Here is a 27,473-nt window from a genome sequence, read left to right as displayed (position 1 = left end):
CCTTCCATCTCAGGAAGAAGCCAGTTCATAAAGCTGGGAAATGTTTCCATGAATGTAGAATGGGAGATGGCAGCTAGCCATGAAAAGTATCCTCAGAGATTTTTAAAAAGGAAATACAAGCCATGTATTAACCTTGCATCTACAGGATACAACTTGGATTTGTCTAAAATTAAGCAGCAGTGGCCAACTCCTAAGACGGTACAAATTAGCATGATGCCATTGATGTTAGTTTGCACCTCCTGCAGATTTGGCCCAGTGCATATTTGCTCCCCTGCCCCCTTTCTTTATGATTGACCTTGTGCAAAGCCAGGTCATTGTCGAATTCAGCTCTCCGCCGGTTCTGGTGGAAACAGCAACATCAGCCGCTAGAGGGAAGCAAAGGCATTGCGGTTCAGCAAGACAGCTCTTCAACCTCCCGGGAAGGATCCCTGCTGCTTTCTGTGGCCCAGGATTAGACAATAAATACTCTGGGGTGCATTATGATGCCAGGCATGTTCAAAGGCTTGTTGGAAATAGTTCCTAACTGAGGAACGTGCACTCGGTGCAGAGATACTTACCTTGTGGGTCCTTCCAGCTCCCAGTTAGGAGCTCTCTGTGAGGTCTGCAGGAGTGAGAGAAAATGTATTTTCCATGGAGAAGAAAACGAGGATTGATCCCACACCCTGGGATCCTCTGGAGCCTTTGAAGAGCAACAAGAGGCTTCTAATGGGAAAAATTATCAAACCTTGTTCATGCAAGCACGTGGTTCATACAAATGTTAATACAAATCATTGGAATGAAATGGCATCTCCAGCATCACATTCCTTTAGCTGAAGACTAGCCCAGCTCTGGAGTTGTTACTGTTTAGCCCAGGGATAGGATAACTGCTGTATAGTGGCTCCCATCCACAGTATGTCTGGTGGGTCTCGGTTCCCAGCAGACAGAGAAACCAGTACTGTAGTAGGTGCTATGTCCTGCTGGTCAGGGAACGAACAGACTGAGCCTGAGCTGCCCCCATGGCAAACCCAACCAGAAAAAACCCAGATAGTTTTGTAGACTTGTGGAAAAGTAGGACTGGACGAGTCCTCAGGAGGTTATCTAGTTGCACCCCTGCATGAGGCAGGAGCAACTCTGTCCAGCCTTTCATAGCATATGACGACGATAACTCAGGTTGAACACACACACTGTCTAGCTAATTTATAAGGTACAGGTCTACCCTGCCTTAAGCTGTCCCGGACAAGTGTTTGTCTAACCTGATTTTGAAGACTTTGTGACAAATATTCCACCACATCTTTAAATAACCTTCTCCAGTGCTTAACCATCCTCATGGTTAGACAGGTCTTCCTTGTACCCAACCTACCAGTAAATCTCTCCTGGCACAATTTCAGCCCATTAATTCTTCTCCTATCACTGTGGACACAGAAATCAGTTGACTGCTATCCTTGGTAAAATAGTCTCTTTTTTTGCATTTGAAGACTTATCAAATCTAGCTCCTTCCCCCCCGCCCCACACACACACATACACACCTGCTGAACCTTCTCTTCTCCAGGCCAAATAATCCCAATTCTTCCAAACTGTTCTCTTAATGATATGCTTTTGCAGGCTCCCTCTTTCCATTACTGAAATGCAGACACATCTAAGGCAGAACCTGGCAGCTGGCAAACAGCTCATAGCAACAATACAAACAATTTAGAGGAGATGAAGAAGAAGCCTATATTGAACTGAGGCTGCAGGACATAATTTGGGTTGGCATAAAGTAAGCATGGAGTTTAGCCAGAGCCCTGGATGGAATCCCCTGCCTGTTCCAAAAGGTAGTATAGGATCTTTAATGACCTGATGAACAAAAATGCCTGGGGCCCCACCTTTTCATTTCATCTGAGGCTAGGCGGTGCTTCTGAGCATTTCTACTGCATACATCACCATATGAAATTGCCATTTCCAGCCGGATAGCCGCCTGAGTGATGAAGCCCAACTCGGAAAGGATGTAATTTTGAGTTTTACAAGCCAGATGAATTGGAAACAGTGAGAGCATCAGGAAAACCCAACCCACCCCGATCCCTTAGCTGTGCATATGGCTGAACCAGCAGTTGTCATACAGAAAAGGCTCCTCTTGAAGTTGAGTCGCTTCAAGGCAGAGCTTTGGGAGAACACAGGTCATTCTCATTGTGGCTTTTTACCACCTCTTGCTTGTCATAATTGGGATCTCAAAACAGAAGGGTCAAATTGAAATCCTTTGCCTCCACAATGGAGTGGAGAGTTTGTCGAAAGAGGCAAGGATCTGTGGGACGTGGATACTACCACTCGCAATGTCAGGGTGACGTCACTCAGAGCTGTCCTCTACCAGCACACCCACCCCGTCTACATTAAGAACCGCTTTGCTCATCCTCATCCCCCACTGCCCAGCAATAGCTCAGCTCACTCCTAGCAGCTCTGGCAATCCTTCATGCCCTCTCCTAATGCCACCCTCTTCTGCAGCATACCTCAAACCCACCTGCTCCATGAAGGTTGCAAGCAGAGGAAGTCAGCCAGCAGCAATCCTGTAACTCCCCATTTCTGATCCCAGGCTCTTCTGCACATCTTATCTCAATTGCCTGTAACTGGAGCCAAGCCAGAGGAGAAACAAGGTGTGATTGGACTGATTCCCAGAGGGCCCCCACTTGAGGAACAGGAAGCGTCCTGCAACTTGTGCAGCCTCCAAGAAATACGGTATATGTACAAAGATGGGCAGCTCACATGGCTCAGGCTACTTGAGGGATTCCTTAGAGTCAGTCCCAAACACTAGTGTTGACATGTCTTCTCATTTCAAGTCAAAGCACAGTTTGGCACCCAGAACACTGGGGACTTGAACTCGGGTCCTCCAGGCCCAGGGGCCTCTGCCAGCTGGCATGAAGGAGGCCTCCACCAGGGAAGTAAGCATGTTATAAATAATCTCATGCACCCTCAGCTAGGCCAAGACAAGGGCTTTCCCACGGTCTCACTGAGGAAGGATGGCTGTCTCAGCTGTGAGATTGCTGGGACCCTTCTCTGTATGTATTCACCATTACTCAATCCATCTCATGTTCAGCATCTCCTGGTTCTCCGCTACTCTGGATCATGCATCACCCCTCTGGCAGCTGCAGTGTTTGCTTAAACAAAAAAGTAAGGCTCGGAAAAATTCCCTGCATTTGTCCTAGTTCTAATCCACTTAATCCACTGTGCTCCAGTGGGCTGCGTCCTATTTGGGAGCCTGGCCCGAAGAACTGGGTCTTGTTTGTTTAGAAAAGATAACCGCGTGATCTGGGCTGTCCTCTTTCGCCTCCCTCTTCAGCTTCTCCCCGTCTTTCTTCACTGTTCACCCTCCTCCTCCTCTCTCTGTACAGGGTCTCTCCTCCAGGCATTTCTTCTCCCAATAAGTGGCAGCTCCGACCTCATTGGCAAAAACGACCCCTCCAGATCTTTCCTGTTTCCTTCCCTCCTCCCAATCCAGGCTTAACCGAAACCCAGCTGAAGACAACAGAAATATTTTCCTTGATTTCACTGGGCTTTGGATCAAACCCTGCAGCTGCTCCGCTGGCTTTCCCTAGTTCCTGGCTGCTTTTATGGGTCAGCAATGAACAGCCTCATCGCCTGTAGAAACAGAGAAACCTGGAGGAGAGGCCAATACCTCCAACCAGCAACGTGCTTGAGAACCTGGTGCTATGGGAGCAGGAACGGGCCCGACTCAACGTAGGGCCGTGATCTTACAGGAACTTTGCAATAACAGCTTCCCTCATTTGTGTATGGAGAACTTCCACGGCGGGGCTTCAGGTGAAGCTGTGGATACTGCATATACAAAGGAGAGCTTCAAGTGCGTGCAAAAGGGCACGCCTGCAAGCACTGCCGATGCATTTTTGGAGGCCTTCGGAAAACACGGTTTTGGCTCCGCGTCTCGTCAAGAAGGCAGAAATACAGAAATCCAATCTGTCACATGTCATCTCGGCCCAACAAATTGCTGGTTTCTTTGGCTTCCAGCCTCACCAGTCTAATTTGAAAGTATTTTCTCTTGCTGTGCTTTGCTTGAGGTGGCGGTGGGGGTTGCCAGGGGACCAGCGTTACATCTACAAATCTGCTGTCCAGCCCGATGCCTTCCCAGAGGGGCTGGGGCTGCTTCCAGGATGATCTCGGCTCCCCAGAGCCTCTCTCACTTTCCTTCCCTGCAGGCCCTGCAGTAAAAAACACGTGCTGCCACTGAACACCTGGTCTGGCCAGCACAGACCCACTGTGAGCCCAGGCAGCAGCAGCTACCTGCTTCCATGAGGCCCCTGGCTACACCACGTCATTAAAGCAAACTGAAGGTACCAGACATTCGTACAACCTGGTGCTGTCTTCTTTGGGGTACTCTAACCATCATCCCTTGATGGAGAAACTGGGCAGGAGGTAACTCTTTTCAAGGCAAGGCACTCGTCCCAACCCTCCTCCCAGACTGCTGGCACCAAGGGGGTTTAGGGCACTGCTCCAGCTCAACGCTGACCCCCCTTTTTAACTTGGATTTATTCTGGCCAACTGGGAGAGGAAGGAAGGAGCCAGCACAGGCTCGTCCTGGAGAGGTGGCACAGGATGGCAAGGGACTGTTCTAATCCAAAGTCTGCGCAAGTGAGATGCCAGGCGTAGCCCCGAGCTGTCTGGGCTCCTCAAATGGCTCGGCCCGTGCACCGCTGCCTGTTCATTCAGCCTGCCCTCCTCCGATTCTCCCTCTTTCTTTGCCAGGGCCTGGACTGCCTATCCAAGGGGGAATGCAAGCTGTTTCCGGCCCGTCCTTGGAAGAACTATGTCACGCCAACAGGCAGATCACTCAGCTCTTGGTATCTCTCCAAGAGCAGCACAGACTTTGGGACCTTGGCAATGTTATCTGGCAGCTGTGTCAGTGCAGCAGGGATTCTGGGAGGTGGGGAAGGGAACACAGACGTACCGAACAACCTTTAGAGAACTGCACTAAAACTCATGCAGCAGGTGGGTGGGAAAGGGCAAGGGCAGGCTCCTGACCCCTCCTCCCCATCTACAAGTGCTAGAAACCTTAGAAGTATGGTTAGCAATGCAGCCATGCAGTCACCCTAGCCTACCAACTTGGTCCCTCCCCAGCAGTTCCAATGGGAAACAGTAACTTCATTTCCTGGCCCACAGCACTGTGTGTTGCTTCATATACTGTGTTTCCCCTCCATGGTAAATGCAGTGATTTGGATATATGGTAGGAGGCCAGACCCTACAATCCTTATACAAACCTTCCCAGCAAGTCAAAGATTTAAGACTCCAGGAGTTCAAATTTAAAGACTTAATTTCCATATGGAAAAATTGCCAAAGCTGATGGGAGTCTCACCCCCACCCACAACTTGAAGGATCAGGGCCAGAGCCTACTGAGTAGTTTTGGGACACTGAGATGAAAGGTGCTGCCTGAGTATTAGGAGCACGATGCTGCTGCTAGACAGCTCCCGATATGGCATCTCAAAGAGCAAGGAATACAATCAAACTGCACTGGCAAGTCACTTACAGTCTCCTTTATTTCTTAAATGTAAGGAGAGGTACACAGTGGGTTGATAAATGAGGACAATTAAGCAACAATGATAGTATGGAAATGAATTATATTACAACAAAAAGTAAAGCCAGCTTTGTAGACCAAATTCTCTTCTCAGTCTGGAGGGGTGACGTGCTTAGCAGTCACACTGAGAAGCTAAAAATCTGGATTTTCACCCGATATGCCACTGATTTGCTTTGTCCTTTGGGCACGTCAGCACAGCGCTGCACGACTCACCTGCCCCATCAAAAAGGGAAGAACATCCTACTCACACGTGTGCTTGAAAAACTTTGAGATGTCATGGGTGAAGGGCTTTCACCTACTGTTGAGTAGTGTCACTATAAGGAGTCACAGGAGTAACTAAGAGAAAAATGTGGCCCCATACATAGTTTTGGAGGCATTTACTATCGTGCTTATTGCTCTAGGCTTATTACAGTAACAGGTTTTTCTGGTTGATTAAACCATGTTTGACTTAAATGACGATGGTTTCCTATGAAGAATAAAAAAAATAATAAAAAATACGTGCAAAACCAACTCCACAAGAAGCTGAACACTGCACTATATGACCCCAAGGAGGGGGAGATGCCTAGTGGAAAAGTCACAGACTCCAAAGGCAGAAGAGACCATCCTCGGATGTCGATTTTCCTACACAACCCATGCCAGACAACGCTGCCTCTCACTCTCGTCTGAGTGAGAGCACTGCTTTAAAAGAAAATATCCAGTCTTGATGTAGAGAGCTGGTGTGATAGAGACTCCTCCATGTCTACAGGTAATTTGTCTAATGCTTAATTATTCAGCTTATCTCATAAACCAAGCCTTGGGCTTGTCACTTCTAATGCCTTTTGTGTTTTAGATTAAAATCTTAAAAGACACTTCCCTAACTTGCAGTTTCTCTCATATGATCAGGCTTCTCTTCTTTATTTTTTTTTTTTAATAAAACCCCCTAAACATTGTAAATTAGATCTCAAAACAATCAAAGAGCATGAAGAAATTCAAAATAAACACATCGCTTTTCTCATGCTGACCATATTTTTTTTCCCCCTTACAGAATATCTCTAGTGTTGCATTTCTCTAGAGGGAAATACATCAGACAAACTCTAATTATTCTTTTTAAAGGGAAGGCAGTTTATAAATTACTTTGGTTTCAGATCTCTAGCACCGATTCACCTTGCTTTGGATTGCAGCTCCACACCTGATACTATAATGAGCAATGTCGTTAACTTAGGGCTTACCAAACTCGCATTGAAGTAAATAGAAAGGCTTCAGTGGGAGTTAGCTCAAATCTTTCAGGTTTAGTCAAACATAGCTCTTGCGTAGGCTTTTATATGCCACACATTTCAGGAGTGTCGGTTGTAGCTGTGTTGGTCTAAGGACATAGGCAGACAAGGTTCTTTGGGTACATCTGATATCTTTTATTAGACCAGCTCACAAATTGAGTTGATCTAATAAAAGATATTGGATTTACCCAAAGAACCATGTCTACATAAGCCAAGCATGGAATTTTTCCTCTCCCCGAAGTAATGAACAGTGCAGATGCAGCACCTCATTTCCGTGCACAAAAACACTGCGGGCTATATATTCAGCTGGCACAGATCGGCACTGAAATACAGGCAGCTTTGCTCCTTTAGGCCAACTGAGAAACTAGCTTCAGGTTCCTCCATGTTCTAGCAGCAGGTTGCCTCCACCCATCTGAATACTAACACATACTAAGAGAACTGAGGAACAAACACTGCCTGCCTTTGTGGGAAGACGATCCACATTTCACTGGTAGCCTCCTACCTGCTGAAAGCCACCTGGGCAAGACCTACATTACGGAGGAGTTTTATCATCCCACCTGTTAGGGTCTAGATGAGAACAGATCTCTGACATGGGACTCATCACCGGAGCAGCACCATTAATAGAAACATCCTAATCTACAGTTACACCAGGCAGCACATCTCAGCCACAAGAGTCAACTATGTAATTCCTGGTGAAAAATGTTAAGTTATAAATGAATCCAAACCCTGTTGTTTTAGCACCTGTAGAAGGACTGCTCAGCTGATTCAGATTACTCCTTCTTGGAAGCGCCTATTCATGTTAAATTTGGCAACTCTTCAATTAAGATCTCACCAGCTCGTGCAAAAGTTAATCTCCCCTCCCCCAAGAGCTTTTCTAGTCTCTTTCCCCCCCTTTCCAAATCACTGATCTCACCAGGTGCCTTATTCTTTTATCTGTATTCACTTTCCTTCCTATAGAAGAGACTCCCTGCTTTTTATGTCCAATTAAGATCATGACAATGTCATCTTCATTAGGCTAATCCCAGGATTTGTTCTCTCTTTCTCTGGTGCCAAATGACTATGCAGTGCTAGAAATAAAGAAAGAGAAGTCATTATAGGTCCCATAGCCTATAGAACTGTTAACAATAACAATCAGTCATTTATGAACACATTTCATAGGAGAAAATGCACTTGGGAGTAACAAGGGCAAAAGGACTCAATCAGCATGAATATTTGTGAACTAAAATACCCTTTATGGCAGCTTTCTTATCCAGGTGGAGATCATAAATCATGGGGGAAAGATTGTGCTTTCCCTGCTCCGAATGCAAAACTGCAAACAGCAGAAAACACAGATTCCAGGAATCAAAAATACAAGTCCTGTTTTTTGCATGAAGCCCTCTGGAAAATTCTTGCTTCCAAAAAATGGAGTCAATCTGGGACCAGCTGGCATTTACCATGACCCTTCTTTAAGGTCGCTGCTGTAAACTGCTTCTTTGTTTGGAAACAAAAGCTTACAGTCCATAAAAATTCTAATTACCCTAGCAGGGACTTCCATTTCTCTGCCACCAGATGACTGGAGAACTGGGAAGCATTCAGTATAAAAATATTAGGGTTATTATTATAACGAACTCAATGAGACATGCATTTCTCAGGATGCCAAGGGAATTGTAGGAGTGCAAAGCTTATCAAGGGTCTCTGAATCAAGGGGGAAACAGGTCCACTAAAGCTTCAATTCAGCATCTATTTAGTATAGTCCTGCCAGCACTTTGCGTTCGTTCATGCCTGCAACACGCATTTAAGGATCAGTGAATTGTTATCCTGGGATGCAGAGACAACTACAGGGTCTGAGGTCAGACCTGGAGTCTGCAGCAAAGCTAGGAACACAACTTAGCTCTCCTGACACCCGGTCCAGTGTCTTAGTCACAACTTAGGATGTGATGAGTCCTGTGTCAGAGAACCACTCTCCTGCCCTTGAAAAGTCACAATGACTTAAATTGCTCTCTTCCATTTCCAGCTACTGCCTTTCTGCAGAGTGTTTCATGTGCAAGAGCCAACGCATACACTTCATCAGGCCACTGACAGACAAAAGTGAATATGCAAAGGAGCTAAAGCAGCTAATGAGTTCCTCACTGGTGCCCAAGAGGAGAATGCCCTCGCGTGACTCCTGCTGCTGAAACCAGCACAAGAATGACCCCTGCCCCCACTGCCTATGGGGTGTAGCTATGGCTATTTTTAATAGCACTTTGGTGACATTAAACAGGCTGTCCCACCTGGGTCTCTTTCTCTCTGGCCTTTGACTCAGTAAAAGCCACACCTGATGTGTGCTCTTGTAGCAGGACAGCAATACATGGCCCCATGGGCCCAGCTTTCTCACTGAATACAAATAAAGCTACCTTTCAGTCAACAGACATGCTGGATTTTAATGCTCCCCTTTCAGTCTCCTCCACCGTAGGGAGACGGCCTCGAGGAGAGGCTCATTATGAAGGTCTTCTGCTCTGCCAGCACTGGGGAACCTTTTTAGCGTTATTCAGTTCAACCGTGTGCTATGTTCAGGACCACGTACCGCTTCTGCCCCGAGATGCTGGTGGATCAAACATCACAGGAACAGGTCCAGCTGGCCACAGTGCCGTTCAGACCCAATGCTTCTTTTGCTACCGGGCAAGGGAGAAACTAGTTGGGAGCAGCACGTCTCAGGAAAGCTCCTAGGACCAACAGATCCCCACATGGCAGTCCAGGCAGAGAGGAGAAACGTCCCTCCCTGTGCAGCCCTGCACAAGTCACTGAGGGTTTATTCCTTCCTCAGACGCATCAGGTGCCCACTAATGCCTGAGCTTGAGTCCCAGGCAATGGTTTGATCCCTTGTGACAAAACCACTACTTCTATGCTGTCTCCCTAGACTTCCAATCTGGCCCTTCCTTTCATTTTTTTTGTCTTTAAATGGACTGGAGGAATGCATTTTGAAATGGGCTCAGCCTGATCTCTCAAACTGCAGAGCAAAACTCCGTATGGCCATGTTTTTGTACAAGCTTTCTCAACCAACTCTGTCCAGGCTGAAAGACTTCATTGTTTGCCTCCCCCCCAGACACTAGGAGGGCTGAAAAATGCCCTTTGCTTTGGGCACCTGCACACGGGGAGACGCAGCTGAGACACAGAAAGCAAAATTCTGCAAACTGTACAGATGCTTTTGCAGACGTGATCCTGAGTGTCAGGGCAAACAGGCACCGATGCCTCTTCTGAATCCATGCCCCTCTGGTTTCTCCTGGGGCATAATATGAACCTGGCACCCCATGCTGACCTGCCTGGGGTTACACGCACAACGTCTTTTTTGCTCAAATTCAGATTGGCGCTCAGAGGAAAGGTGGGGAGCCCACAATGTCTTTTCTAGTCCCCGTATCAGAGCACAGATTCATTTCTTTCTCCTTAAGCTGTTTTGCAGCCCAGAAGTCAAATGAAATATTTAAGCTCCTCTGGAGTTTAAGAGGAAGTCACCCCTGCTCACACATGGGTCTGTACAAGCTGCATTAAGCAATTTGGATTGGCAAGTAAAAGTCCCAGCCTTTGACTCACACACACATGGAAGAGAGGGAGAAAGACATTAGCTGTGATTGCCTGAGACTGTGCCATTGTGATTGAAAAACCAGTGCTTCCTCCTGCACCTGTGAGGATGTGGCTTGGGTTTCCAATCAAGCTCAGCCAAAGGCAAGCTGATAATGGCTGGCTGCTTTCCCAGGGGAACCAGAGGCTCTGTCCCCACAGGCCCCGGGGTCTGCACACACGGAGCAGGCTGCAGGAGCAGAGTTCGTGTGAAAATAAGGGCAGTCATCACAGGTCCTTCTATGAGGCCAGGATGGGCTCTGCACAGGGGGCCAGGATGACTGACTGGAAGGTTAGACACTGCCCTGCTACATCACATCAAGGTGCATCCCCTCCCCACTTCTGCCATTCAGTTAATGCTTCAACTAAGATGCTCCATTTATTTCCCTGGGGAAATTATTCTGCTGTAATGAGACTGGCACCAGCAAAGAGAGGTGCAAACACTTTGAGCTGGCCATTTTCCTTTCCACCCTTATTTAGGCCTGAAAAACTTCTCCATCCTTGCTTCGATATCAATGCTCCCCTGGCACTGAACAGGGACTGCCACACAGCCACGGGGTCAATGCTCTGGGTGTGCGATTGGGGACTGCTTGAGTTGCTGCTAAACAGCAGCTCAGCAATAGAAAGCGAAGTCATTAGGGGGTGGAGGTAAATGGGGAGGGGGGCTCTTGGGCCTGATGACACTCCTATTAAAGTCTAGGAGCTTTACCACAGACATCTGCAGGTGGCTTTAGATCAGCCCGCAGTTAAGGTGTGCTACCGAGCCAGGCTGGCCTCTCACAGTGCATGGTTTTGCATGGGGCAGGACTTCATCCTTGTCCTACCTCAGCTTTTTTCTGGTTTTCCCAGTGAACTGGCAGCCCCTGCAGGCCATGCTCCCGCACCCCGAATCTGCAGCCAGGCTGGTTCTAGAGAGGCAAGAGCTATGACAGCAAGGCAATACCACATCGTGGTGAGGCAATACCGTATCATGACTCACGCTCCAATTGTCCGTCTGCAAGACCAAGTGCATAGCCTGTGACCCCTACTCCCACATAACCGCCAGCCACAGGCTTCAGAACCTCATACTGCAACTTCCCAGGGAAAACGCAACACACCGCCTATTAACCACAACCCCAGCCATGAAGCAGAGGCCAGAAGCCACATTACCACTCTTCATGACTGCCCCACACAACCCTTTGCACAATTCCCTGTCCACAATCTGCTAGACTCTTAGATGCTTGGGTCAGAAGGGACCTCAGTAGATCATTAAGTCCGACCTCCTGTCCTGGGCAGGAAAGAGTGCTGGGTAAATATCCTGGGGTAGATATCCCAGCTCTACCCCATTCAAGCTCCCAGTGCTAGTGACTACATACACAGCATGCAACTCAGACAGGCCCCAAGGCTCCCGGTACACTACTCAGCTCCCCTGCCCCTGTGATAAGCCAGTAGGGTCAGGGCAGGTTACCTCCTCATACCTGCAACAGGGGAAGCCTGTTTCACGTGACAAGTGTCACGGTGCACGCACTGCTAAGGGGCAGAGAAGCACAGCTGCCGAGGTGAGAATGTCTTTGCAACGCAGAGGGATGGGCACACGGATGGATGTGAAGCAAGGGCAGAATTGAGGCAGCCGCCTCTAACATTCGCTGACTTCCCTGCCCTCACTCGCTTGGGTTTTAACACTGAGCACTTGACTTCCAAATACCTGTTTGCATTTTTAAATTTTCCAACTCACAGGCTTTTTTAGTAACTCCAGGGTTCTAAGCTGATTGCTTGAAATCAATAGCTCTCCATTTATCACTTCCTATCTCAGCCAAGGCTTCCTCAGGGATCTTTGCCGTTGGCAATACCTGGGTACACCACAGCACATGAACACAAACCAAGCCCCAGACCCACTCAGTGTGAACCTACTTAGCCATTCTGTACCAATCCTGTGGCATGAGTTCCCTGGGAAACTTCTGCCAAAAGCAGAAAGTCGGACTAGATGATCTCCTGAGGTTCCTTCCTCTGTGATTTCTATGAAACACACCCAGGACAGCGGCTGTCAAGTGATCTCCACCATGCAACAAGACCCAGCTTGAAACCTGAAATCCCAACCCAACAAGCTGTTTATTTGAAAAGGGTTTCTCTGCCCATATCCTCTGCTGGCTCAGGCATCTGCTTCTGAATGTGGAGCCAAAGTCCACTTCAGCTCCCTCAACTCTCCCCATTCCAGGTAACCAGCACAAAGAAATGTGCTGTAGCCCACTTGGGAAAGTGGCTCCCTATGCCCTGGAGCCCTTCAGAATCTGATCCCCCACCTACAGGACTGCCCAGTCTTGCAGAAAAGTAAGAAAAGGCCCCACTGGAGCAACAGCTTGATAACAATTCAGCAGCTTGAAGTTGCAGAAGTCTAAGTAACTTTCCAGCATAAGTTGCACGGACTGTCACCAGACACCAGGCTTCTCAGTCACACTGGTGCTTTTGCAAATCCCACCCAGAGAGTCCAAGTTTGGCCTCAATTGTTCATATTAAGCTTAATTCAGCCTCCATTGCTGCCCCTCTTACACCCAGAGGTCATGCCTTGGCCTGGAGTTGGTATTTCTCCTCCCTGATCCATCCTGCAGAGGTGAGACCTACTGCACTGAGCTCACTCCAGGGGCCTACACAGCAAAACCGAGGTGCACAAACACATCCATGACAGCCAGCATCAGCCACAACAGCAGCCAAAACATTGGGTTGAGCCAAAGCTCAGACCACGAGCACTTCACCGCTTTCATTCCCCAAACAGAGAACTACACTGCAGATCCCAGAGGACTGGCCTAGTACACGACAAGCTTTCTGGTTTCAATCTGACTCATGCTGGCTTCAAGGATCTCCAACCCCACTGATTTCAAAAGAAGCCATATCTGCTCATACCAGGGCTGGATTCAGTCTGCAGTAAAAAAAAAAAGGGTGGAAGAGTGAGTGCAGTGGGATAAGTAGGGGGTTAAGCACAGGAATGTCCAGGAGAAAATCCCAGCACTGCCACTTGTCCCCTTGAAGACCCTGGGAATTGGCTGAGCCTTGTGCCTTAGTTTCCCTGTTTGCAAAATGAGGATAGTACTCATTTAACTCCTGTTAGCGATGCCAGGCTGACTCAGCTGTGCGTACTCCCCCTCCCTTGTATAGTGTTGAGTGTCTTTGTTGTTTCTCCTGGTTTACGCCAGCGTAAGGGAGAGCAGAGAGTAAGGGAGGCCACAATCAGGTCCTCGGTTATTTGCTGTGAAACACATTGCATGGAAAAGTACCTGATACAACGATGGCTCGGGGCCGTGGTGCAGGTTGGATTTATTGAAAGCTGCTACACGTCTGCTGATTCAGCTCGTAAAGCCATTGATGCAAAGGAACAAAGAAATCAGGAAGAAGGTAGGAAAAGAAAAGAGAAAAAAAAAAAAAGCCACCCAAATCCACCCTACAATCACCTACAAAACATGGCCTAACTCTTTCTGCAAGCATCTGCAAATGACTCTGTGCCCAACAGGGAAAAGCCTATATAAAAGCCCAACGGTAACTGGAAGGAGGTTGTAATAAGAAAATGCATCTCTTGTCTAGTTCTTTATTTTTGATTGCAGCTTCTGGTCCAGCCAGCAGCTCTGGGGTATCTTCATTTACAGTATTCCTTCCGGAAATCTGTGAGCAAAGAGGCATGGAGGTTACTGTCTGCACAGGGGTTTAATATCAGTCAAATAAGCCCACTGTGACACATAATGCAGATGTACACAGCTGCTACATACCCCGCCACCCTGCTCTGTAAACATCTGTTATAAGGCCCAGCTGTTTCTGGGGTGTATTTGTGGGTTTAGGAGAAGGAGCCTCAGCTGAAAAGGTGGCCAAGGATTAAGCCCAGAACATAGAGGCCTGTCTCCTAAAGCTGCATATCAGATCTTCAAAAGGAAATAACACGGTTTCTCCCTATCGTGATAACCTGATGAGGGCAAACACACAGTAATGACCCCTCCAGTGATGGAGACGTATAAAATGTCTACATGCAGTGAGCCAGGCTTCAGCTCTTTGTGAAAAAAGCTCAGAGCCTTGTCCAGACCGAGGAGTGGATGGAGAGCCTTTCATCCAGCCCCTTTTGAGCTGGCTTCTCCCTCACAGTCTTACTAGCTCAGGTCAGCGACATGATCCGATTCCAGGTGAAATGGATGCAGGTCAACCCTGTAGGAAAAGCCTGTCCTCAGACAGACAGCTCATTGTTCCAGATAATGTACAGAGCCTCTTGCTATATGGGACGCAAGATAGCCTTTATTTCCTTGGGAACACTCAGTGACTTCTTATCTTGGTGATACTGATACAATCAATTGTTATGCTGGTGTGACTGGAGCGAGACATAGTCCTGGCTGGTCCCTGCAGAATCCAGGCAGATCTAGCCTGGTGGCTCCATCCAGAGCAAAGGCAACCTGTGTGATCTCCTAGGCCAGGGGTAGGCAATGTTTTTTGGCTGGAGTGCTGAAAAACCTATAATGTCTACCTTGGAAGATGCCAGAGTGCCGGCTTGCCAGAAAAACAAAATGGGGAGGTGGCATATGGCAGGACATGCTGCATATTAGTATATTTAATAATCATAAATGTTGCCTTTGTTGTTGTGTATTCCTTTTTTGTTGAGCATGTTGGAATGAGAGAGAAAAAAAGAGACAAATAAGAGAAAGAGGAGAGAGGGAAAGAAAAAGAAAAAGGAGAGCAGAGAGAGAACCAGACACACGCACAACCACACAGAGAACCAGAAGACACCCAGAACAGACACGTGCACACACACATCTGGGACCAGAAACACGCGTGCGCACACAGACACACAGGACCAGACAGAGGCAGACAAATGCACAGAACCAGCTGCGTGGGCGCATGGAGCCAGGCTCCTGGGCCACTGGACAAAGTCCGACCCAACAGTGCCCTGGTCCCGCCAGAGCCCCCGTGCTTCCCTGGGGAGCCAGCCTTCAGGCCGGGGTCCCAGCCCAGAGCCTGCCCATCAGCCCAACCACCCACCCACCCTGCACAGCTAAGCCCGCAAAAGGAGCAGTACTCCTGGCAAGGGGCAGTGCCAGCCTCATCCTGCTGGGTCAGGGCTGAGCTCAGAGCAGGTGGAAGTCAGGCGGGCTCAGCTGCAAGCCCTGCTGCAAGCAGCCCGGGCTCCGTGGTTGGCAGCAGCTACCAGGGCCTGGGTCGGCTGCAGCCGGGAGCCTACAAAGAGCTGCTCCGGGCTCCGGCCTCCGCTCCATACCGGCAGGTGCACGCACTCCTCAGAGTGGACAGTGGGGATAGGGCCTGAGGAAGCACAGCCCCCCCGCTGTCTGAGGTGCACATGTAGTCTCCACCAGCATGGAGCTGATGCTAGGGCTGTGGAGCCCAGTGCAGCTGTTTGCAGTGCCCACTGCCTGCTGCAGATGCCCCAGGCTGGGTACAAACAGCTGCGCTGGGCTCCGGAGCCCAGTCATCAGCTCTGTACCAGCAGTGGGGAAGAGGCCGGGGTTGCACTGCCTCAGGCCCCTCCCAGACCATCCGTTCCAAGGCACCCGTGCACTCCCGGGTATGGAGCTAATGCCGGAGCCCAGAGCAGATGTTTGCAGCCTCCTGGCTGCAACTGGCCCAGGCTCGGGGTAGCTGCTGCCAAGTACGGAGCCCGGTCTGCTTGCAGCAGGGCTTGCAGCTTCCCAGCCGCCTGCTGGGAGCAACCCGTGCTTCACGGCTGGCAGCAGCTGCCTAGAGCCCAGGCTGGTGGTGGTGTGCTGAGCAAAATGGCCTCAAGTGCCGTGCTCGGCACACGTGCCGGGGGTTGCTGACCCCTGCCCTAGGCTATCACCATCTGAATCCCATCTCCATGGCACAGATAAGGTTCAAACACCAAATTACAGGAGAGACAGGGCCTGTTTCCCTTCTCACTTAGTGCCAGTTTTTCATCTGCGTAACTCCACAAAGTCACTCTGGATTTATATTGACCTACATGTCAGGAGAGTCATGCTCACAGGGGGTTGTTTGCTTTCTTTGGATGATGCAGATGATGACCATAAATGAAATTATCCCCTTGTGCAAGAAGTGATTCATTCCTCACCACTATGGGGGCATATTTCTGCTGGGGCATCTGTGCTCAGAGAAGCATTCATCTCCGAGCCACTGTGTGTTGGGGGAAAGGACACAAGAGAGAGGATTTCCATCTCCATTACATAGTCCCCTCCAGAAAAGAAAATTCTACTCATGTGCTGCCAAAGGCTTTTAAGGAGCCTAATCACCACTTCTAGCTTGTGGCTTTCTGATGAAAGAAACCAAGCAGAACCAGCTCCTCATTCCTGCTGCCCTATGTCAGGATGTTTAGACATTCTTTCTCCAGCTGTGGCTTGGTCTGCTGGCATTATGGTGTGATGCTCCCCTCTCCCTCCCTCCCACCAAGACCATCCAGCCTACAGGTCATTATTACCTTTGTCTAAGTCGATGTTCTTTGCTGGGAGGGTCCTGGCTTGCTCGGCCTTCTCCTTCAGTATGTTATTTTTGTAATCTGCACGAGGAAGGAGTGCAAGTCAGATCCTGGCTTCCACCAAGGAAATGGGAGAAAACTAAGCTCTGCAGGGGGGACCATAGCATGATTTCTGCCCTGAAGAGCATCCTGCCTGCCTCTCTGGACCTGTCGTACCAGGAAGTTACTCAGCTGCTGGGCAAGGAGAAATCAGATACCCCAGCTCAATTACAAGTACTTTGGTTTCCTGCCTTTAATAATTGCCCCAAATGCCTCTGTCTGCAGCAGAAGGCTCTGGACAAACCAAGTGGAGGCCTTCCCTGACAGAGTTATTTAAGGTATTTTGTTCACAGGGGAAGTTTCATAAGATGTGCCCGCAGGAAAATGCTGTCACCGTCACTGGAAGCTGCCCAGGGTGACTTATCCCAGATCTGAACTCCCATCCCAGACCCTGCCTGCTGCAGGGAATTCAGCCCAGAGCCTATTCTTCGGAGCACCTCAGTTCTTTGCTACTGCATTTCATGCACCCTTTTGTTTTGGGGTCTTGCAGCAGGATCTCTCTAGTTCAGGCTGTAAGGCTGGGCAGTTGGTGATCTTACAGGCCCCATCTCTCCCTCTTTAGATTGTTCTTCCCGAAAGGTGTTAGTGAGTTAACTGGCATCCAGAGAATCACACCAGGGGTGCACTTGATCTCTTTGTGTCCTTAGGAATGTCAGCTGAGAACCAACCCTCCCTGAATGTGAAAGGTGAGCAGGCCACCTGATTAATCACCCAAAGGATCAAAACAGGGCTACAATTTCAAGCATCCACCTCCAGGTCTGTTAAGAGCCCCAGGGCATACACATGCAACCACACAATCACCCTTTTGTAAACTACCACTGGGTCTTACTTGCTTCCCTTCATTTCAGCATCTTTTGAGTGACCTTGAGCTCCACCGCAGAGATTCTGAATCTTTCCCCATCTACGACCCTCCCACTCCCTCCTCATAGGATACACCCTGTGTCCTCTTCCTCCACTTCCAAATAAGCGCCCCAGGATCAGCACGATGGTGCACAAGGTTTCATCACAAGCGGCTGAGTAAAATTTCCTAGTGTGGAAGACTGGAGGCAGGGATTGGAACTAGCTCATGGCTCTCCTTCCTCCCAGTCAACAGCTCCTCACACAGTCCCCTGGGACAGGTGCGGAGGTGTTGCAGACAGAGCTGGGAACTGCTGAACCAGGATGGGATGTCCTTCTCAGTGTACCGTTGGAGAAGCTACTCGGTTGGTTTATACAGCTTTTTGCCAGTCTCTGGTGATATTTCCCGTGACATCAAAATGCTTTGAGATTCTTGGGTGGGAGACCCAATAAAGTAGGACCATCATACTTCCAAACCCAAGAGTGAAACCACAGAGCTTCACCTGGTTTCCACCAAAAACCATAAAACACTTAAAATCCCCATCATCTCAAGCCCCCCCCTCACCCAAGCTTGTGGGTTGAGATGCCCAAAGCTGCCAGAAGATTTTGGAAGTTCAACCCTCACTGAAGTGAAGAAGAAGCTGGTGCCCAACCCCTGGGGAAAGCTCAGTTGTGATGAGTTTTGGCTCACGGGTTGAAAGGTGTTGCTTGAGATGCTTCCTGACCCAACACTTACCCAGCCTTATGTCTTCACCCTTGTATCGGGTCAGGTCCGTTGTGTCGGCCATAAATTCTTTGAGATTCACATCTTTCCTGATAAAGTGAGCAAGAAAGAAATTGTCACATACTTTCTATGTCTGGTGCCATGGGCTCTGTTCATGTTTGCAGGTCGTTTTTCTCTTCCCATCATCCCTCTCCCATCACCTCTGATTCCCATCTTCCAGCCATTTACAATTCTCTGGTGACTGTAGAGGATTTTAGCTGTACTACCCATACTGAAGGTAATGGGAGATCTGTGGTTCAATCAGTCTTTGTAATTTCACCTTTTAAAAATGACTGTTTTAATAGTTCTGTCATCATCTTAACTTTAGATGCAACCCACATGGAAAAGTCCTAAGAAATTTAATGGAAATGCTGCTTAAAACTTGTTGATACTATAATATTATAGAGTTCATCTCAAAATGTTGTGGCTGCTGCAGGACAGGTGGGAGATGACATGTTCCAGTGGTCAGGAAGCTCCCATACCAATCCTGTCCTTGCCACAGGCTTGTTGCATGACCTTCTGCAAGTCACTTTACCACTTAGTGCCTCCATTTCCCCTCTTCCTTTGTCTGTATTGTCTATTTAGGCTGCAAGATCTTTACAGCAGGCACTGTTTCTCTCCATGTGTATGTACATCACCCAGCATGATCAGCCATGGCACTCAAATGGGACCTCACAGTGCTATTCTAATGCAGTTAATAATTGAGAATAATATTCCTGTTAAATTCTATAACATCTTCCAAGGAGAGGACAAGACACAAGGTAATGGGTTCTTGATGAAAGTGTGCACCCTCCTGCTGAAGTCATCATTTCCTTCTCTGAGACCAATGGATGAGCCACCAGCTTCTCCCATCCCATATCATCTAACTGTCTGTTTTCCTTTACAGAGGACAAATAGATAATCATAAGCCATGGAAATGGGTCAAAATACGAAGAAAACCCAAGGCTAGCTCTGGGGCACGGAGTCAGGCCTGATTCTAGGATAACCAGGGGAGTACTTGCAGCAGATGTAAACAGTTTTGCCTCTACTTCATTGCTAATGAAGCATTATTCCCTGGTGGATCAGGCCCTAGTGTGTTAGGGCAGAAGAAATCCAGTTGCCAAGCCTGCTTCAACACCTCCTTTTATGCTTTGGAAAGATCAAAGCTATTTGCCAGGATGCACCATTATTTTCTGTGCACGCAGCCCCAAGTACACAGTAACAGTAACAATTATGGGACATTGCAGGCAAGTCAACTAGGAGGTAGTAGCAGTCCTATCAAATGATATGCTTATTATGTGGCTGCGCACATCACAGTCACATCCTCTAGTGATGCCAAGCTCTTCCAAAGTGAGTAGAAGTACCCCCACTGCACAGCAGCTGATGCTGGGACCACGTTCTTTAAGATGCAACCTTTCACCCCATTCAGTATTTTAGTCCCTTAAAGCAGATCCCAACTTACTCTCCGTGTTTCTTCACATTGTACTCGTAGCCTAGAGGGGGGAAGAAATGCACACAATGAGCAATTTTATGCAATCCACCCATTCTCACCCACTCCTGGCGCTGGTGGGGATGAAGAAAAACAATGACATCTAGCCCTTATGCAGCACTCCTTATCACAGTGCTCCCAAGAGACCCACATCTATCCCATCCCAATCACATTCCCTTCCTGAACACATCCCAGCCTCATCACTCCCGCGCACCATCCAACTTCCCCCTCATCTCTAGGGCTCCCAGGATGAGTGATGACTAGTCTTCAAGACCCTTACTCATCTCTGGTATTTAGTCCATGCAAGGCTGTGGATGCTACTAACACTTTGATTAGTCCTAAACATGTCTACACCACATCCCTGGTACTCCCTGCTCTCAAGTGCCAGCTGGCTGCCCGGGAGCTTTACATCAGGATGAGCAAAAAGTGGAATCAGACCCTGATGGTTTTTATAGCCAAGTCAATGAAGAGTCTCTCAGAGCCAGGTACCACACAAGACCTTGTTGCCCCCAGCACTAGGCTCAGCACCAGGGTGGGTTTGCTTGCTGGGACCCTGACCGTGGAAACACTCCTGCAGCTCTCGCCACTCCTTGCCGGTGCCATGCTCACCTCTCCGCCGGCGCTTACGGGTGATGAAGACAACAATGATGAGGAGGATGATGAAGAGGAATAGTGTGGCCAGGATGTAGCCCAGCTGCTGGATGAAGTGTGCCCGGCTCTCGGGGATGATAACATTTATCACATTATGGCTCTTGATGATGTTGGGGTCTAGGATTGGAGAGAGAAAGCAGGATAGACTAAGGCAACAGCAAGCATCACATGGAGCAAAGCAAAGTACTGACAGGTCCTGTCTGACACCCTGTTCAAAGGCCATTTTTTAAGGAGCTAAGAGTGTGTTCAATGAGAGGAGTTATTCTTCACACCCTCTGGTAGATCCTGAGGGGTGCAGAGTGGCTACCACTGAAGTAGCTGCATTTCAGGGAGGAAGGGGCAGGTGATCCTCATGTATTCTTGGGTGCCTTCAGACAAAGGCAGCCCCTATTTCAACACCCTCTCATTTGAGATCTGCTTCCAGAGCTGACATTTTGGTGGCTTGCCCCCTTGGTACAAAGGGACAAGCTAAAACCCAGGACTCAGCCTCAAAGCCCAGTGGGACAGCAATTAATACTTCTCTGTTCAGCAACGCTGGGAGGCACCGACTGAGATCAGGCCTCACTCTGCTAGGAGCTGTACATACCCCCATCTCACCTCTTTGGGCAGTTCACAAATGCGAGGATCGTTCTCCCCATTTGGCAGGGAGGAGCTGAGTTACCGAGAGATAACCAGGTCAGCCAGAGGTTGGAGCTGGCCCCCAACCCTGCGAGATCCACACCAACACACGCACTGCGAGACCTTCATCCCTCTCTGCCACACCACGTTTCAACAACTCTCTCAACATCTCCATGTGTTTAAAATTCCTGGGATTGCACAGGGAAGCAGGCTGCAGCTTGTGCTGCTGACTCCTGCGTTTGGCGCGCTGCTCCGACCGAGCGCACGAGGGGAGCCCAGCACGGGGCCTGGCAAGGCAACCAGGTGTTGCTGGGTGAGGCCGCAGCTACCCCTCCCGCTCCCTGCAGACACACGCACGGCACCGCTCTAGCTCCAGATAGCGCGAGTATGAGCAGCCCAGTCCTGCCAAGTGGCATAACTTATGGAGTGGAAGAAATGTCTGATGCCAAAGAATGAATTTTCTTTTAAGGGAAATAAAATACATATTAAATAGAAGACCAAGCCAGGAGTCTGTCCCGGTGCTGGGCATAGCAGTTTCCCAGGTCAGATTTCTCTTTCTCCATGCAGAGAAGGGGAAAAAAAAAATTAAGCCTCTGTATGTGGAAGGAGCTATGGGGCCATGCTTTCAAAAATCAAGCCTTTGTCAGCCTGGAGCTATGGGGCCATGCTTTCGAAAACAGACATAAAAACTCAGAGCCAAGTCTGCTTGCAAGAGTAAGGGGCACAATAGATCCCGCCAGGTCCTCCCTGTGCCAGGGGAGAGACAGCAAAGCCCCCATGCCCAGCGAGCTGGGGAGGGGGAAACTTCCCTTGCAAGCAGAGCTCAAAGGGAGACTTTCTCGTGGAGACGGGGGAGCCCACACATCACCAGGCAGGCAATCTAATTTACAGGCCTCTCTGGAGTCACCTCCCCAGACAGTACAAGAGGAGCAGGGAAAAGGAAGGGAGAAACCTCCATACAGTGACTGTGCCTTTTAGTCTATCCAGGCTGAGTTTGTTAAGGGCTGACACAGGGACTTAGGAGCCAGGAATCCTGGATTTACCTTGGAGGCTACTGCCGCTGCATGGCAAGCTCCCTGTCTGCATGCTTGATAATTAGCTCAGGATCAAATTCTGTTCACTGCTGCCCCCCACCCCTGTTGAGGAGGGTACGTGGGCTGCCTAGCTTGGCATAGATAGCATGAGTGAGAGCAGAACATGGCTCAGAGTTTCCTCGGTAAGTCTGCTTGCGTGTGTGTGAGAACAGGAGCTAAAGGCACAGACAAATGAGCTCCCGGGAGCCATGCACACTTCCCCCTGCCCAGGAAGAAACTCCATCCTTCTGCTGACGCTTGCGGCCTGCATCTGTCCGAAGCAGGGGCTGTGCCAGATCGGGCAGCAACTGTGTGGCCCAGACTAAATGGTTCCCAGGATGACGCTGAAGCCCCCCCGACCCCAATTTGTTTTACTTAGTGCACAACCCCCCGGGATCTGACCCAAGCTGCCCCAGCTTTGCCAGCACAGGTTGATTGCCCTGATGCCTTCTCAGTCGTTCTGCCTTAAGTGGAGTGCTGCCCCCAGTGTCCCTGATGGGCCGAGATGATCGCCTGCAACAAAAATGTCACTGCGGAGCCTCGCCAGTGAGTTCATCAGAACTCCAACAGCTGGTTTTGCTTTTCAGGCCGTTTGGGAATGCTCTGAACTATTCAGCTCCATTGCAAACACAGTCAAGGTCCAGAAACTCCATATCCCCTACAATTAATGAACCACCGAGAGCGCGGACTGTGCCTGGCTCTGTCCAGAACCCCAATTACAGCAGGCCTAATTTAAATAGCCCACTGAGTCAATCAGCCAAACTTTAATTAAACACTCGAGTGATCCAGGGCTTCTGGGGACTGAGATGCACTAAACTAGAGTAAAATGGAAAATTAAGGCAGTGAGGAATCAGGTAACCTTATAGTTGTCTTTGGGTTAGATCTTGGGGGAGGCAGGGAATAGGTAAGAGGAACTTCTCTGGTGTTTGCTTGGTGAGAAACTCCTACTAAGAAGGAAGAACTTGGTGAGGTGGGGCCAGGTCGAGCACTACTCTGGTTCCCTGAGCATCAATGCAGGGTGTTTGGGTGGTGCTCCTAATGATGGTGGTAAGTGCGACTGGCAGCCAGACATAGCCCTAGCCCGCAGGCTGTGTCCTGCCGCGGCTGCGGTACACAGGCTGGCGAGTTAGACTAATGGGATCAGTGGGTTGCAGGGGACCTCAAGGTCCTTTCCTCGGATGTTAGCTGTTTTCCTCTCATGATGCTCTACAGGTTGCGGAAGGGATGAAGCTCCCCATCTCCTCCTGCCAGACCAGCCTACCCAAGGTCAGATTCAGTCTTCATTTTCATCTTCTTGTCACAAGGCAAAAATCATTACGATCTGGGAAAGAAATTGTGACTAATGTGTTGCTGAAAGCAGCAAAACATTTTGGTACCTAGAGCAGGGGTTCCCAACCCTTCTCCCCAGAGAAGGGTTGGCTGCTGACTAGAAGTCCAGAAGTGACTGGCACACTGAGGACCGGCAGCCTTTTTTTTTTATACCAAGTATAAAAGTATAATTATTTTATACTGAGTATAAAAAAGGGTTGGCTGCCTGCCCGCAGTATGCTGGTCACTTCCGGTCCACAGTTTGCCGGTCCGCAGCATAAAAAGTTTGGGATTCTGGGAACCCATGATCTAGGCAGGGCAAATTGGACAGACTCACAAGCACTTGTTAGTCTTCATTAAACTTTGTGAAAGAAATGTGGTTAGATGTGGGCCTAAAATTGTATATCCTGGACCTGCATGCACCTGAACCTCCCAGGAGAGATTCAGCTCCAAACTTCCTAAGACGGGCCTCTCGTTTCAGTGGGTCGGACCAGAGCAACAGATACCCTCCAGCTGCAGACAAGGTCAGCTCCGGTCCTCAACAAGGAATTCACTCTCGTGACAACTTTAGACACGGGGGACAGGTCTTCCATTCTTTTCATTCCTGGGAGAGGAGACACGCGGAGAAAGGACCTTTCAAATCATCTAAGACAAATATCATCTTTAAGCTGTTGTGCGTCTCAGTTTCCACAGTTCAAGGTGGGGGGGATGGCTAATTTTCTCTATAACTGCAAAGAATGTTACTTGAATACTGTGAAGCCCTAGCAAGCCTGGCATGAGAGGCACTGCTGAGATGCAGGCGGCTCTTGGCTATGGGACACGGGAGTTTGTTTTGTTTGTAAAAAAAGGAAAGAGAAGAAACATATTGTGGTAGATGGGGCCAAAAAGCTGCAAGCCAAACCTGGGCCTTGCTGATGCCAGCAGCAAGACTGGAAAAGCAAGAGGCTCAGCAAGTGCTGTCTGGTCGGATCGGCTTGCCCTTCCCTCTTTTACTGCTGTTGCTCGATGCTGCGCTGGCAGCTGCTGGCTGGCACTGCCGGGGATGGACTGAGTAGCTTTTGTCACCACAGTCAGGCCAAAAATAAAACACTTGCTTGAAGAGCTGTAAACATGCTAAACAGCAGTTGGGCTGTAACAAATCTTGGGATTATTAAAGGCTGCCGTAGCTGCTGTGCAGAGGCAGCAACCGTGTGGGCAGATGTTGGAGCCAGGTGCCAGCCTTTGTAAATGCGGCTGCCCTTGCCTTCCCATGCTATCGCCCACTGGACAGGGGAGGGCTTCAGTTGTTGTCAGCTCCAGGAATTGCAACCACCTAGCGAGTGATGGAGCCTCTCTGAAAGGGCTTTGGGCTTCCTGTGGTTTATATTATGAGGCTATACTAATTCCCATAGGTTATGCAGCACTTTTCTTCAACAGACTCAAAGCATTTCTCAGCAGGGAAACTGAGGCTGGCCAAGGTCACTTGGAAGCCCAGTGACAGAGTCAGGAACACGTCTCTATCTAGTTTCTAGTACATTTTCTTCTGTTGCTTAGTTTTGCACCTAGGTGTAAGCTTTGGTGATGCAACTTTCTGCTAGGAGCAAGACCCAAACTTGCTGCAATATCCAATCCAGTTCGTCATTCCCAAGCTCCCCAAAACATTCTGCACAGTTCATCCAAACAAGCCAATGCCAACGTAGCCAGCAGGGAAAGAGTCGCTAAGCTGGTGCTCTCACAAGTCAGACTAACTGATGGCGACACACGAGGCTCCAAACCCTGCCGTCTGATCCCTGTCGATGGATCCTTAACACATGTACAGCATATGACACACCGCTGATGTCCACTGGGAGTTTCATAAACCCAGGTTAAAGGACTTGGGGCCAGCCATGAATGTAACCTAGCATCCGTATCCAAAATGAAGTATCTGATGTCTACTGAATAATCTGCTTTAGCTGTTCCCCCACCCCAGAATTAACCTTTCTACTCTGTTTCAGCTGCTACCATCTCATAGCCATTTTGCCCAATGGATGTGACTCTCCTTGCTGAAGTTCAGAGCACCACTCTGGACAAAAGAGTCTCACGATGGCTGTTAGCTTTTGTGCTCATTTCTCGGGGCTGCTATGGGGAGCTCTCAGCACTGATTTACCATGTGCTGAGTTTATGCTGATAAAAGGATGCATTTGAGTGTACTCCCAGAAACAAAAAACTCAGCATTTCTTGTCCCTCAGCAGTAGAGAAGTAACAGGAGGGAGAAAGAAGGATCCTTTTCCTTCCTTTGCTGTTGATTTGTTTAAACAACGCAGTATCCTGCCCCAAAATTACATTCTTCAACAGAAAACTTACGCAAACCCTGATGGGAACAGAAGAATTTCAAGGCAGCTTTTACAATTTCAATGAAAACAGCTTGTTACATGTAGTTCAACATCCCACATATACCCACAGGGAAAACTGAAACCGGAGGTTTTGCTCTCTCCAAAGGCAGAATATTCTTACTGGGCAAATTCCACAGCAGTCAGAATGGATAATCAGAAAGGTCCCTTCCAGCCTTCAAATCAGTGAAGCTGGCTGCTGCCGACTGCACTTTTCTAGCCTACTTACCTCAAAGTGAGGGTTAACAGAGAACTGATTTTAGCTGACAGCTGAATTCCTCCCTCTCCTGGAAATGGGATAAATGTTTAGGTTCAGATTAAAAGATGAGAGCCATCACTTGGCAAATCCCAAGCCAAGATGTGTGACATAAGGGAATCGTCTGGTGATCCCAACTGAGCCAATTATTTTAGTATGGAACTGATGTGTAGAAACATGGGATCCAGATGCTTTTACTGCATGCAAATTTTGACCCCCTACTCTGCGATACTGAAGTACACATATAGATTTACCCATTCCAGCGTTTCCACTTGGAGGCACCTAATGTGATTAAAGTTCGGCAACTTATCATGGTAACTATCTGCAAGTTTAGGTTCTGAAGTCAATACAGCTACACCAAAGTGCAGCAGTTGAGGATCTGGCCTGATATTTCCAAATGCCAGAAGGGGAATGAGCATGAATCTGTGAACTATTCTGCAATGAGCAACAGAGATAAAAGACCCTGATTCTTCGCTCAGTTACATCAATGTAAATCCAGTGTTACAACACTGAAATTAATAGGCTTGCTCCAGACTTACACAAGTGTGACCCAGAGCAGAAGAGAGCCCAAGTTTATATTTAATAGGAAGATGAAGTTTGCTGCCTGGAAATGGCTCCAGGCCTTGGAGCAATACCTGGGACCAGAGCTGTTCAATGAGAAAGATTACTGCTCTGGGTTTGTTATCTCCTAACGTTTAGGCTTATTTTGGGTCTCTTTTATTCCTCTGGCCCATCACAGAGCAGGGCTTTGGCGATGGCCTTTCCCTCTGCTCTGGAAGCAGGAGCAGCTCCGGCAAGCTGCTTAGCTGGAAAGGGCTTGGACCAGGCACATGAAACGTTTCAGCTTCCTTCAAATTCCCATGGACTCAGCAGAGACTCAGTGCAGCGCTGTCAGGCCGGATAAGCACTCCCTCCCAGGGGGCCCAAGCCCTTCTCACACAGCTCCCGCTCACCCCAGCCCAGGGCAAACCCTACCGTAGGCAGTGGTCTTTGGATCAGGGCCTGTACACAAAGAAGCCATCAGGGAGCCTCCTCAGAGAGACGCTAAGCAAGGGCGCTGCACTAAGAACCTGCATTTACATGCTCTTATAATGGAGAGGAGGAACGGCACAATCTTAGGCCTGATTCTCCTTCTGCCGCAGTCACTGGGAACGGAGTGGGTTCAATCTGGTCTTTCTGGCACTGACCAGAAGAGCCCAATGAATGAGTTAGGACCAATGTCTTCAAAAAGCTAGATGCCTCCTTCACCTGAGCCCTTGTCTGCTATTTCTCTGGGTCATGCTGCAC

At 48.9% G+C, this 27,473-nt stretch overlaps 1 protein-coding gene across 1 annotated transcript in view; it reads right to left on the bottom strand.

Annotated features, from left to right (window-relative positions):
• Positions 1 to 13,627: 13,627 nt before the first annotated feature.
• The window catches only part of MXRA8 (matrix remodeling associated 8), a 31,897-nt gene continuing 18,051 nt past the window's right edge, over positions 13,628 to 27,473 (bottom strand). Inside the window, exons 6-10 of the mRNA XM_019541575.1 lie at positions 20,542 to 20,700; positions 19,906 to 19,936; positions 18,438 to 18,514; positions 16,769 to 16,846; positions 13,628 to 13,986 (exon numbers count right to left, since the gene is read on the bottom strand). Coding sequence (XP_019397120.1) covers positions 13,961 to 13,986; positions 16,769 to 16,846; positions 18,438 to 18,514; positions 19,906 to 19,936; positions 20,542 to 20,700 — 371 coding nt within the window. The 3' untranslated portion in view covers positions 13,628 to 13,960. The remainder of the gene's footprint in view (positions 13,987 to 16,768; positions 16,847 to 18,437; positions 18,515 to 19,905; positions 19,937 to 20,541; positions 20,701 to 27,473) is intronic.

This window comes from Crocodylus porosus, unplaced genomic scaffold, assembly GCF_001723895.1.
Source record: "Crocodylus porosus isolate Cpor-Errol unplaced genomic scaffold, CroPor_comp1, whole genome shotgun sequence".
NCBI classification, from domain to species: Eukaryota; Metazoa; Chordata; order Crocodylia; family Crocodylidae; genus Crocodylus; species Crocodylus porosus.
This window is presented reverse-complemented; position numbering and strand designations above follow the sequence as displayed.